Here is a 14,306-nt window from a genome sequence, read left to right as displayed (position 1 = left end):
TCACCCACCACCCCAACTCCACTCCAGAACAATTACCAAGTGAGTTTTAACACACTGAAGGGACTTCCATCCCTGAGCACCTCAATAACCCAGGGCTGGAGCTCAACCTCATGAACGACCTGCTGGTGAGGCCACACCTTGAGTGTTGTGTTCAGTTCTGGGCCCCTCAGTTCAGGAAAGAGATTGAGGGGCTGGAGCGGGGCCAGAGAAGAGCAACAAGGCTGGAGAAGGGACTGGATGTGGCACTGAGTGTCCTCTGAAAGACCTCAGGGATGGAGAATCCACCATGTCTTGATCCAACCCTACTGTGATCACCAGCCCAGGGCACTCCGTGCCCTGGGCTGGTGATCACAGTGGGGCTGGATCAAGGGTTGGGTTTGATAATCAGAGGTCTCTTCCAACCCAAGTGAGAAGAGAAACAAGGCTGGAGAAGGGACTGGAGCACAAGTGCTGTGGGGAGAGGCTGAGGGAGCTGGGGGTGTTCAGCCTGGAGAAGAGGAGGCTCAGAGGTGACCTCAGCACTGTCTGGAACTGCCTGAAGGGAAGTTCTGGCCAGGTGGGGGTTGGTCTCTTCTCCCAGGCACTCAGCAATAGGACAAGGGGGCACGATGGGCTCAAGCTCTGCCAGGGGAAATTGGATATCAGGAGGAAATTCTTTGCAGAGAGAGTGCTCAGGGATTGGAATGGGCTGCCCAGAGAGGGGGTGGATTCCCCATCCCTGGAGGTTTTTCAACTGAGCTTGGCCGTGGCACTGAGTGCCATGATCTGGTAAAGGGACTGGAGTTGGACCAAGGGTTGGACTTGATGATCTCAGAGGTCTTTTCCAACCCAATCCATTCTGTGATCTGACATCCATGGAGAAGAAATCACAGCCCCTGAGAGCCTGGAGCAGGCCTGGAATGCCCTGACTGCTTTACAAGTGAGAATCCAGCAGCTCCAGGAGGTCCTGCAGGTGGTTCACACCCCCTGTAGCTGCTTTTCACCCAAATGCAGCTCCTCCTGGCACACCCACAGAGGGGCACAGCACTCAGGAAAAGGATTAACATTCCCTTGGCACCTCCTTCCCAGCAAGGACACATTTCCATATGGCACCTATTTGCATATTTGATACTTTCAAAACTAATTTACCATTTACCAACTGAATTTATATAAACCAGTGCAAGTCTCCACCAGCTCTCCAAGGAAAAGAGCCCCCACTCCCAAACCTGGGAGCAGGATGGAGCAGCACCAAGGTTTTCTGGGAACAGTTATTCACCCCAACCTTTGCCAGGATCACTAATGATTTCTGCACCAGCATTTGTCTTCTGGGTAACAGAAACAATGTTTTATTTATTAAACTTGTCATTGAACGTGACAATGCAATTTAGTGGCTTTCATCTGGTGCCAGGAATTCCTGTGAAGCACAAAGTTTGCAAGGAGTCATTTCCCAATAAATCATGGCAGGGAGTGACTGTGCAGTGTTGGCCCCACATGGCAATGGGGGCTGCAGAGAAAAGCTGCACACGCTGCAAAAAACACCTTTGACTTTTAATAAATGGGAAACGCTGAAGTTGACTGTAGAACTGACCAACTTTGCTAGGAAGATTTAATTAGACTGATGTTACTGCACAGCAGGACTTTTTTCCTTGTTTTAAGTCTGGATTTAACAAAAAAAAAATTTTAAGTCTGTATTTAACCCCAAATAACATTTTCTTTGTTAAATCTAACTACAGATAGGAAATCTTAGCTAAACAAAATGAAAATAATCTGTTACTGCACAGCACTGAGACAAGAACTCATCCTGGTTTTGCAAACACTTCATGAGGAAGCTGCAACATCTGCCAAGGGTTTCACTACCAGAGAGATGCTGAGTGTGTGTGAGCCCCAAAGGACAGACAGACAGACAGACAGACAGACACACACAGGCAGCTTTACTGGCAGTGAAACCACTCAGTGATACCCAATCCACCAGGGAACTTCAGGTGCCTCTCAGGATTTCCTTGTGACTCCTTTCAACACTCCAACCTTTTCCTGCAGCTTCACAAGAAACCTTTGGCACATCCCAAGGGGTTGGGCAATCAAGTCTTGCTTTCCAAGAACTGTGCCCCCAACTCCTGCCCCCTGCCCACATCCCTGACACCCTGCCCATCTCCCTGACCTCCCTGCCCACCTCCTTCTCGCCTCCACCCACCTCCTTCTCGCCTCCACCCACCTCCTTCTCCCCCTGCCCACATCCCTGACCCCCCTGCCCACATCCCTGACCCCCTTGCCCATCTCTCTGACCCCCCTGCCCACCTCCTTCTCCCCTCCGCCCACCTCCTTCTCCCCCCCTGCCCACGTCCCTGACCCCCCGCCCATCTCTCTGACCCCCCTGCCCACCTCCTTCTCCCCCTGCCCACGTCCCTCCCCCCTCTGCCCACCTCCCTCCCCTCCACCTACCTCCCTCTCCCTCTGCCCACGTCCCTCTCCTCCACCCACCTCCTTCTCCCTCTGCCCACGTCCCTGACCCCCCTGTCTGTCCCCTGTGCCTCACAGCAGCAGCAGCAGCAGAAGCAGCAGCAGCACATCCGTGCCCATGCACAGGAAACCCTCCCAGGATCCTCCTCCTGCCCCTGCCAGCCCTTCTGTCAGAGCTCCAGTGCAACCCACCCCTGCAGGATCCCAAATTCCTGATTCCCCCTCCCCATCCTCCCACTCCATCACTTCATTCCCCTCTGCACACCTGTGAGCTGGGTTGGTCCAGGCCTGAAATCAGCACTGTCTGTGTTGGTTCACAAGCCTCATGACCTGGTTTTCACACTGTCTTCCTGCCTTCCATTCAAACATTCCCGAGGAACCACCCAAATCCATCCCTAAGGAAGGTCTGCTTAATTTTTACAGAGGTCAATTATTGAATTTTTTTAATTGAAACCACAATTACCACAAAGACAGAAGCTCCTGAGATTCAGTGCTGCCATTTGCCATCCTGCCCATCTGCAAACATGTCATTTGTGGTGCTTTCTTTTAATCCTGTTAATGCTCAATGACCTTTTCAAAATGCTCTTTTATTCCTGGTCCATGTTCCAATCAGCCTGGTCACAAAAGTTTTGGAATCACTCAGTTGACATGGAGAGGTTTCCAAGTTTGGCAGGTTGGCCCTGGCCTGACAGATCCAGGTTCTCCTTCCAGTCAACTGCAATTTAAGTTTTGTTCTATGAGGAATTACATCCAAAAAACTGAGAAAATGCAGATAATTAGAGCAGCAGGGAGCACCTCTGTATTGCCAAGGAGCAGCAAACATCACATGCTTCGGACAGCACAGCCACACTGGGGACGGTGCTGTGTCCCAGCACAGCCAGCAGCCCAAACTGGGGATGGTGCTGTGTCCCAGCACAACCAGTACACCCACACTGGGGATGGTGCTGTGTCCCAGCACAACCAGTACACCCAACAGCCCAAACTGGGGATGGTGCTGTGTCCCAGCACACCCAGCAGCCCACACTGGGGATGGTGCTGTGTCCCAGCACAGCCAGCAGCCCAAACTGGGGATGGTGCTGTGTTCCAGTATACCCAGCAGCCCAAACTGGGGATGGTGCTGTGTCCCAGCACAGCCAGCAGCCCACACTGGGGACGGTGCTGTGTCCCAGCACACCCAGCAGCCCACACTGGGGATGGTGCTGTGTCCCAGCACACCCAGCAGCCCAAACTGGGGATGGTGATGTGTCCCAGTACACCCACACTGGGGATGGTGCTGCGTCCCAGCACAGCCACACTGGGGATGGTGCTGTGTCCCAGCACAACCAGTACACCCAACAGCTCAAACTGGGGATGGTGCTGTGTCCCAGTACACCCACACTGGGGATGGTGCTGTGTCCCAGCACAACCAGTACACCCAACAGCTCAAACTGGGGATGGTGCTGTGTCCCAGCACACCCACATTGGGGATGGTGCTGGGTCCCAGCACACCCAGCAGCCCACACTGGGGATGGTGCTGTGTTCCAGTATACGCAGCAGCCCAAACTGGGGATGGTGCTGTGTCCCAGTACACCCTCACTGGGGATGGTGATGTGTCCCAGCACAGCCACACTAGGGATGGTGCTGTGTCCCAGTACACCCACACTGGGGATGGTGCTGTGTCCCAGCACAACCAGTACACCCAACAGCCCAAACTGGGGATGGTGCTGTGTCCCAGTACATCCACACTGGGGATGGTGCTGTGTCCCAGCACAACCAGTACACCCAACAGCCCAAACTGGGGATGGTGCTGTGTCCCAGCACAGCCACACTGGGGATGGTGCTGTGTCCCAGCACAACCAGTACACCCAACAGCCCAAACTGGGGATGGTGCTGTGTCCCAGCACACCCACACTGGGGATGGTGCTGGGTCCCAGTACAACCAACACACACCTACCAGCCCAGACTGGGGATGCTGCTGTGTCCCAGCACATCCACACTGAGGATGGTGCTGTCCCCCAGTACACTCAACAGCTCAAACTGGGGATGGTGCTGTGCCTCAGTACAACCAACACACACCTACCAGCCCAGACTGGGGATGGTGATGTGTCCCAGTACACCCAAACTGGGGATGGTGCTGTGTCCCAGTACACCCAATAGCCCAAACTGGGGGTGGTACTGTGTCCCAGTACAACCAACACACACCCAACAGCCCAAACTGGGGATGGTGCTGTGTCCCAGCACACCCAATACACACCCAACAGCCCAAACTGGGGATGGTGCTGTGTCCCAGTACACCCAAACTGGGGATGGTGCTGTGTTCCAGTACACCCAAACTGGGGATGGTGCTGTGTCCCAGGACAACCAACAGCCCAGCCTGGGGGTGGTGCTGTGTTCCAGTACAACCAAACTGGGGATGGTGCTGTGTCCCAGTACACCCAATAGCCCAAACTGGGGGTGGTGCTGTGTTCCAGTACAACCAACACACACCCAACAGCCCAAACTGGGGATGGTGCTGTGTCCCAGTACAACCAACAGCCCAGCCTGGGGGTAGTGCTGTGTTCCAGTACACCCAAACTGGGGATGGTGCTGTGCCCCAGTACACCCAACAGCTCAAAGTGGGGATGGTGCTGTGTCCCAGCACACACTAAACAGCCCAAACTGGGGATGGTGCTGTGTCCCAGCACACCCACACTGGGGATGGTGCTGTGTCCCAGCACACCCACACTGGGGATGGTGCTGTGTCCCAGCACACCCACACTGGGGATGGTGCTGTGTCCCAGCACACCCACACTGGGGATGGTGCTGTGTCCCAGCACACCCAATAGCCCAAACTGGGGATGCTGCTGTGTTCCAGCACACCCAGCAGCCCAAACTGGGGATGGTGCTGTGTCCCAGTACAACCAACAGCTCAAAGTGGGGATGGTGCTGTGTCCCAGCACACACTAAACAGCCCAAACTGGGGATGGTGCTGTGTCCCAGCACAGCCACACTGGGGATGGTGCTGTGTCCCAGCACAGCCACACTGGGGATGGTGCTGTGTCCCAGCACAGCCACACTGGGGATGGTGCTGTGTCCCAGCACAGCCACACTGGGGATGGTGCTGTGTCCCAGCACAGCCACACTGGGGATGGTGCTGTGTCCCAGCACAGCCACACTGGGGATGGTGCTGTGTCCCAGCACAGCCACACTGGGGATGGTGCTGTGTCCCAGCACAGCCACACTGGGGATGGTGCTGTGTCCCAGCACAGCCACACTGGGGATGGTGCTGTGTCCCAGCACAGCCACACTGGGGATGGTGCTGTGTCCCACCCTCACAGCTCCCTGACTCCACTGCACACTCAGCACTCTGCAGTCCTGCAGGCTGCTGGCCAGGGTTGTAAATTCATGGGATGACTCTGGCAAGTAAGTGGATGCCTGGCGAGGCAGGAGCAGGCACAGGGATCTCCCATCAGCCTCATCCCTGAGCATTCCCCATTGCCTAAAGGTCACAAAAGTAGGTTAATATGCCTTTTGCTCAGGGCTCACACCGTGTGCTCTGCTGACTGCCCTGCACAGCTCCCAGCACTGCAGTTCTGTCCCAGGAATAATCCAGGGTTTAGGCCAGAAAGGTCATGGCTGAAGACCCCACCTCATGCTCCTCAGAATTCCTTCCCTTGCTGTAATTCCCAAAATTGCCTATTCTTGAAGTCTCCCCGTGCTTCCCTTGCACCTTCTGCCCTGCCCTCAGTCACAGATGGGCAGTGTGGGATCCAACAGCACAGATAATTCTGTAAAACTCTGAATGAATTCAAGCACAGAGAGTGTTTCTGCAGGAGCTCCACCTCCCATGTGCCACCTCCAGTGCATGTCAGATTATAGAATCATAGGATGGATTGGGTTGGAAAAGACCTCTGAGGTCAGCAAGTCCAACCCTTGATCCAACCCCACTGTGATCACCAGCCCAGGGCACTCCGTGCCCTGGGCTGGTGATCACAGTGGGGTTGGATCAAGATGTGGATTCTCCCTCAGTGCCACATCCATCGAATCACAGAATCCATTGGGTTGGAAAAGACCTCTGAGATCATCAAGTCCAACCCTTGGTCCAACTCCAGTCCCTTTACCAGATCATGGCACTCAGTGCCACGGCCAAGCTCAGCTGAAAAACCTCCAGGGATGGGGAATCCACCCCCTCTCTGGGCAGCCCATTCCAATCCCTGAGCACTCTCTCTGCAAAGAAATTCCTCCTCATCTCCAACTTCAATTTCCCCTGGCAGAGCTTGAGCTGTGCCCTCTTGTCCTTGTTTAAGGCTTTGAAGGCCTTTGGTTTATGGTGATCCCAAGTTTCCAGGGGCTTCAGGAGACCATGAGGGAGAGTGGGAGGAGGATGATTGTGGGGGGAAAAGGGCTGTGATGGTGGTGTTGGTTTGTTAGTTTGTAAGTGTGGTTGATAAGGTGATAATTAATGTCCAGAGGATCTCAGCAGGAACTAAGAGGGTTTAACTCTTAGAATCATAGAATGGATTGGGTTGGAAGAGACCTCTGAGACCATCAAGTCCAACCTTTTGATCCAACCCCACTGTGATCACCAGCCCAGGGCACGGAGTGCCCTGGGCTGGTGATCACAGTGGGGTTGGATCAAGATGTGGTGGATTCTCCCTAAGTGCCACATCCATAGAAACATAGAATGGATTGGGTTGGAAAAGACCTCTGAGATCATCAAGTCCAACCCTTGGTCCAACTCCAGTCCCTTTACCAGATCATGGCACTCAGTGCCACAGCCAAGCTCAGCTGAAAAACCTCCAGGGATGGGGAATCCACCCCCTCTCTGGGCAGCCCATTCCAATCCCTGAGCACTCTCTCTGTCAAGATCTTTCCTTCCATCCAACATGAAGCCAACAGTTATTCCCCAGCCCTGGATCAGCCCTGCCTGGACTGAGGCTGTGTCTGAGCAGACAGGGCAGCCTGTCCATGCTGAGCCAAGACTGCACCCAAACCTCTCTGTGATGACCCCTCCAAGTGCAGGGTGACAGCACTCAGGGGACAAACACAGCTCCAACTGCTGTGTCAGCACAATGAGGCTGATATTTCACCTCATTCCTCCATTTCATGGCTCTTTCCTGCTCTGAAGTCACCCAAAGCCCATCTCCTGTTTCTGGAGCCTGTCTCAGGTTGCAGCTCAGGCTCATGGCCAGGCCCACCCCACCTGGGCTGGCAGAGGCTTTTTAAACCCTGATCTTTAGCAAAGCAAACCTGTCCAGGGATGGCAGGCAGGAGGACATCACCTCCAAACTCAGCAGCTTCTCCAGTGGCCAAGAAAGTGCCACCTGAAGAAATGCAAGCACAATTCCCTGAGAGAATAAAGACTATTTGAAATTCATGGTGGCTTCAGGCAACCACTAAGCTTGTCTTCAGTGCAGTCTCAACCCTTTTTCCTTCCACACAAAATCCTCTTTCTTAAGTGCTGTTTTCAGTCTTGTTTCAGCTGATGCTGCTAAAATTGTGAGCTCCTGAGTTCTGCTTTCACCCAGGCTGGGCACCCTCCCACTCTGGAAGAGGGACGTGACTGCAATCCCAAGGGAATGCACTGGGAGAGAGCTCAGCTCCACTCTGAGTAACAAAACCCCACAGAGGACACTCTGCTCAGAGCAGGGCAAGGACAAGGACAAGCTCTGCAGCACCACTGCAAACACCTGGAGTTCTGTCCCCAGGGTTTAAACCCACAGTCAGGACTTCCTAAACCCAACCTGTGCTGAGAATAACACAGATACACTGATGAAACAGAAACCAGTAAGGTTTAATTTGCATAGAGAAAGGACAAGGGAGGGAATTTATGAGCAGGGCAGCCAGATGAGTCAAGTGCCTGCAAATCCATCCCCTGATTCTTCAGCCCAGCTTGGAAGGTGCAGCACAAACAGCATGAGCAGCTCAAAGCAAGTGAGTGTTTCCTTCCAAACCCTTCAGAGGGAGGGAGGGCAAAACCCCAGCACCAGAAAACACAAGGAAATTCATCTCCTGGTTGGTGCCAAGGCCCAGGCCATCACTGCAGGAAACAGCACCAGGTGTCACCTCATGCCACCAAAGCCATCCCAAACAGAAGCCTCTTTGGGGCACAAACAAGGAACAGATCCTGTTTTCAACTCCTCACTCAAAACTGGGTTGTGCCCAAACTTCCAGGAGGAGGAGGAGTGGATTCCACTGGACCTGGCATTACCCAGGCAACCTGCTCTGGAAAATAAATTTTAATTAGGAAACCAGCAAAGCCCCTTCCTCAAGTACACTGTGAGAAATCCTCTCAGCCCAACTAACAGGGAAGCACCTTTAAAACTCACTCAGCCCACATTCCCCCTTGTGCCCCACAAAGGAAGAGTCTCAAAAGCAAATGTCTCCTCTACCACACAGGCAGGAGCTCCAAAGACAACCTGTTGGAAGCCATCAGGATTCACAGGGAATTCTGGCCACTGGATCTCTGAATTATTCAGGTAAGTCACAACAGCTGAACAGTCCCCAGTGCTCAGACAAGCTCTTGGCCAGGAACCTCCACAGTCTGTGGTCAATTCTCACATTAAAGCAACACCAGCCCCCCAGTCAAGGGCTATTAAATATTTAAGAAGGGATCACACAAAAAATGAATTAAAAATCAGTTTAAAGTGGCCACACCTTCACTGCACTGCCCTGAGTTCCTGATCTTTATGTTCTAATTAACAGAACCATTCAGCAAACAAAATCTGGGGTAAAGCCCAGCCAGAGAGAGCAGGAAGTTTGGGAAAAGTTTATGCTGGCCAGACATATTAATTATTTCATCAAGGATGAAACCTCAGTGGTTAAAGAAATTCAGATTTGAAATCCAACCCTTTCAAGTGAGGGTTTTTTCACCCTTATTCCTGAAGTGGCAAAGGATCAGGAAAAACTGAAGTGTAAACATGTTTTGGACCTTGTGCATTAAGGAGAGAGACAGAGATTTATTTGGTTGAAGCTTTTTACAAACTCTCCAGGACTCTTGGCATGAATCAGTGGGAAAGCAGGAAATTCTATAATAATCACTCTACACAAGTGATTGAATTAAAAAATATCAATAAAAACAGAAGACCAACATCATTCTGAGTATCTTCTACTTCTGCAATCGTCTCCTGTGCCTGAAAAAACCCCTTAAACCAGATTGGATTGAAGTGGGGGAGAAAAACAGGGCTGAGCATGGATGGGGCTCGGAGCAACCTGGGCCAGTGGGAGGAGCTCCAGCCCAGGAAGGGGCTTGGACTGGATGGTCCTTTAAGGCCCTTCCAGCCCAAACTACCCTGTGATTCCACACCCTGTGCTGCACCTTCCAGGGCCTGCACAGGCCCCTCTCACCCTCCAGCAGGCACTGAAAACAGTTTTATTTCACTTTGAGGTGACTCTCCCACAGTTGCATCAGCTCAAGGAGCCAAAGTCCCAACCAAAACACTTCTGTGCAAGTTTCCTGAGCAGGGGAAGGAGCTGTTTGGACTGGACCAAACACCCCCCAAAGGGTGGCCAGGAAAATAAACATGGGCACTGCCCCTGCCCAGCAAGTCTGCAGGAGGATCCTGGGCGGGAATTGAGTTTCAAGGCTCTGGGGTGACCTCATTGTGGCCTTCCAGGACCTGAAGGAGCCAACAGGGAAGATGGAGAGAGAGTGTTTACAAGGGATGGAGGGACAGGACATGGGAAAAGGCTCCCCATTGCCAGAGGGCAGGGTTAGATGAGATATTGGGAAGGAATTCCTGGCTGTGAGGGTGGGCAAGCCCTGGCACAGGGTGCCCAGAGCAGCTGTGGCTGCCCCATCCCTGGGAGTGTCCAAGGCCAGGTTGGAGCCACCTGGGACAGTGGGAGGTGTCCCTGCCCATGGCAGGGGGTTGGAATGGGATGATCTTTAGGATCCTTTCCAACCCAGACTGAAAGGAGCCAACAGGAAACATGGAGAGAGACCATTTCCAGGGGTCTGGAGGGGCAGGACAAAGGGAGTGGCTTCTCACTGACACAGGGCAGGGTTAGATGAGATATTGGGAAGGAATTCCTGGCTGTGAGGGTGGGCAAGCCCTGGCACAGGGTGCCCAGAGAAGCTGTGGCTGCCCCATCCCTGGGAGTGTCACAGGCCAGGCTGGACAGGGCTTGGAGCAACCTGGGACAGTGGGAGGTGTCCCTGCCCTGATGGGGGTGGCACTGGGTGGGCTTTGAGGTCCCTCCATCCCAAACCATCCTGGGATTCAGTGATGCCCCAAAGCCAAACTGGCCCAGCACAGAGCCCTGGGCAGCCCTGCAGGAGGATGTGCAGCCCCCGAGCTCCCCACCCACCCCTCACTCTGGGAACTCAGGGATGGAGGGACAGCAGAGCTGACAGCTGTGGAAGCAGAAACTGAATAGGGCAGCAAAGTCTCCTTCCCAAAGAAAGTCATTTCTCAACTCAACTACAGTAATAAGGACTAAAAATAGTCCCTCAAAAGAGCTGAGCTGCACTTTCATTCTGTTTCACTCCCAGATGTCAACTAGTCCCGTATCAGCACATGGATTTACCATATCAGGAAATCCTGTTTGAACAACTTCAGCCTGTGGGTGCTTTTCCTTCCCCAATAAACCACAAGATTGAGCATCAGTGCAATGGCAACATTCCCTATCCCAATCTGACTTGATTATTTTGGGAATTTGCCTTTTAGGACAACATTTGGCTGAGCTCACACACTTGGCCTGGCCACTAAAACACAGACTGTACAAACCAGCTGAGGTTGGGGTTTCTCAGAGGGCAGGAGGTGCCAAGGACCTGCTGTGGGCACTGAAAACACCCCCTGAGCTCCCACCCCACGTGGTGGGGTGACAGAAGGGACACAGCCAGGGTAGAGACGGGCTCAGACTCCAGACAAATAACTCCTCCCCGACAATGGGAGTGCCCGTGAGCAGCACACGAGTCTGTGTTGGTGTCACTGTCACATCACACCCCTGGGCTGTCCCTCAGCCCTGCTCAGCTGCCTCACAAACCCTGCAGGAGGATGCACAGCCAGCACTACACCAGACAGCCTGAATTTATGGTTCACTGAATCATAAATTTCCCTAAAATTGTCCTCCTTTTCCTCCAGAGTTGCACAGCAGAAGAAAACCCTCCTAACACCATCAGGCCAATTTATGTAACCTGGAAGGGAAGGGTTTCATTTTTCCCAAAGAGTGAGTGGATTCCATCCCTTCACAGCCCCCAGTTCCAGAAATCTCAGCAGATCCTCTCTCCCAAGCCCTGCTTTGCCCTGACCAGTGCACTCCATTATTTTCAGCTCAGGACACACATCCATCCAGGCACTTTGCAAGCTCCATGTGTTGCCCTGCCCTGTCTCACTGAGCACCTGAAACGTGGACACAGCTCCAAGTTATCCCTCCAAAGGTTCCCACCTCTGCTCTGCACAGATATTGGTCACCCTGAGCCACCAGGAAGGTGTTTGACCCAAGATGCTGCCCCACACCAGCTGTTCTCTGCAATAAAAGGGCCATTTCATCATTTCAAGGCTCTTTTTCTGGTCTCACACCACTAAAATTAAAGACCCTGAAGGCTGGGCTTGCACTTGAGGTTCATTCCTGAAGTTCACTCAGCACTGGAAACCACCACAACCTGCTGGAAGTTCTGATCAAATTTCTCCTGCTGTGATCTCTGGGACTAAACAGGAGAGGATCAGAAGTATCAGAAGGCAGCACGAGCTCACAACACTCCAAGGATTTGTGCTCCACCTCTTTTAGACAGACAGTTACACTGAAACCCTGACTGGATGTTTGTACACCCCCTTATAGATGTTGGTACCACCATTGCTGTTTCACATGAGGCCTCCTTGTTTTCCTTCACTCTCTTCCTGTGAGGAATTTTGCCATGGCACAAGTCAGGACAGCAGTGAAATCCCATTTCCCAACTCCACTGTCAGGTCTCACACTCACAGACTCCAGAGTGTTCAAAGAAGCTGCAGAAAGATGCTCCCTCCTGTCAGGAACAGCCCCTGCTCTTGTCTGACCCAAGGAGAGGAGCAGAACTCTGATCTCAGCTGCTCCTCACCCTTCACCTGACCCTGCAGAGCTTCATCCTGCACGATACAGGTGGCAAAAACATAAGGGATTTCCTCTGGAATTCTTACACCTGAAGGTGAGAAGCAAAGGATGACACTGCCCTGGTTAACCAGCCTTGTATTGCTGAGCTCTGGGCTACAAACAACATATGTGTGAACATTCTGAAACTGTTCCCCTGGAAAACCTGAATTATAAATTCCTAAGGAACATAAAGTGATGTGATTCCCTCCAAGTGGCTCCATCCAGGAGGAGGATCTGGAAAAGTCCCTGTCCAGGCAGGCAGGGCCGGGCCTGGGGCAGCTCCTGCCTCACCCCCGCCCTGCTCGGAGCTGATGGAACCTCCCTGGGCTGATCCACTCGGGATGGAGGGAATTCCCTCCACCGGGCCGCGGACTCCGGAGGTTCTCCGTGGGCAGGGAAAGTTGGGAGCCCCGCGGAGGTCCTGGCAGATCCCGGTACACCGAGCCCCCCTCCCGCTTCCCGGCGGCGGAGCCCCCTGGGAATTCCTGGGGCGGGCCTGGCGCTGCCGGCCCCGCGCCCTCCGCACCACCCGCGGCGGCACCGCCCGCCGGGACTCCATTGCAGCATCCCCGCCGGGGACCGGGGGCGGAGCGACCGGGCAGGGACCGGGAGGAAACCGGGAAGAAACCGGGCAGGGACCGAGCAGAGACCGGGCAGGGACTGGGCGGGCCCCGGGCGGCCCCCGGTCCGGGCGGGCCCCGCAATGAGCCGCTCCCACCCGCAGGCCCGGCCGTGCCCGCGCTGCCCGCCGCCTTCCCCGCCGCGCCGGGGGCAGGCCGGGCGCGGCCGCTGCGGGCCGGGGCGGCAGTGTGCGGGCCGGGGCACGGCCCCGCGCCGCTCCCACTCACCATGTCGGCGGCGCGGGGCGATATATCGGCGGCGCGTCCCGGTCCGTCGCTGTCGCTGCCGAGGCCGCGGCCCGTTCGCTTCCGCCGCCGCCCGGCACGGCACATCCGGGTCAGCGCCGCCGGCCCCGCCCCCGCGCCGCGCCCGGCCAATCAGCGCGCGCCTCGCCGGCCATCGCCAAGTATGGAGCGCGCCGGGGCGGGCGGGGCCATTCGCCCCCGCGCGGGGGGGGAAGGGGAGGGCGGTGCCAAGTGCGGCGCGGGGCGGGGGGAAGGAGCGTGGCGGCCAATCAGAGGCGAGGGGCGGGGCCTGGCGGGAGCGCGCGCGGGCGGGGCGGGCTCGGGCCGCAGTCGGGGACGGGGCGGGAGCGGAGCAGCATCGCCCGTGCTGGGGGGCACTGAGGCACATTAAACGGACTGAAATAAGCATTAGGGCCAAAGGAAGGTAGGGGAGTAGCCAGGCAAGCGTCAGCCCCGATAGGGAACGTGTAGCAGCCTCAGCAGCGCTGAGAACTGGGCTTTACACAGGAAAACTGGGCTGTTCACAGGAAAACAGAACTGGGATTTTCACAACAAAACTTGGCTTTACTCGGGTAAACTGGGAGCTGGGCTTTACACACGTAAATGGGCTTTACACAGGCAAACTGAGAGCTGGGTCTTTCACAGGTAAACTGAATTTCCACAGGTAAGCCGGGCTGCGCCCCTCGCCGCTGGTGCTGCCCGTCCCGCACGGAGTGACCCGGCAGAACCACGAACCTCCCTCCCCTCCGGCCGCTGAAGGCTCGGGGTTATTTATGGGTGTGCAGGGGAGGTGCTGGGTGTTCTCTGGAAGCTCAGCAAGCTCCTGCTGCCGCTGGGCAGATGCTGAGACAGGCTGATCCCTTCGGGGCCCAGGCAGCTCTAGAAGGGGTCACAGAGTCACAGAATATTTGGGTTGGAAGGGACCTCTGCGGGTCATCTGGTCCAGCCCCCCTGCCAAGGCAGGATCTCCAAATA

The 14,306-nt window shown here is 54.9% G+C and overlaps 1 protein-coding gene across 2 annotated transcripts in view; it reads right to left on the bottom strand.

Annotated features, from left to right (window-relative positions):
- CAPZB (capping actin protein of muscle Z-line subunit beta) overlaps window positions 1-13,438 on the bottom strand; it is a 63,161-nt gene extending 49,723 nt beyond the window's left edge. For both annotated transcript variants that reach the window (XM_071575546.1, XM_071575545.1), the window contains exon 1: window positions 13,314-13,438. In XM_071575546.1, coding sequence (XP_071431647.1) covers window positions 13,314-13,418 — 105 coding nt within the window. In that variant the 5' untranslated portion in view covers window positions 13,419-13,438. The remainder of the gene's footprint in view (window positions 1-13,313) is intronic.
- Between the last annotated feature and the right edge of the window lie 868 nt (window positions 13,439-14,306).

The sequence above is a fragment of the Pithys albifrons genome, chromosome 22 (genome assembly GCF_047495875.1).
Source record: "Pithys albifrons albifrons isolate INPA30051 chromosome 22, PitAlb_v1, whole genome shotgun sequence".
Lineage (NCBI taxonomy): Eukaryota > Metazoa > Chordata > Aves > Passeriformes > Thamnophilidae > Pithys > Pithys albifrons.
Note: the sequence above shows the minus strand (reverse complement) of the source record. Positions and strands in the feature narration are given on the sequence as shown.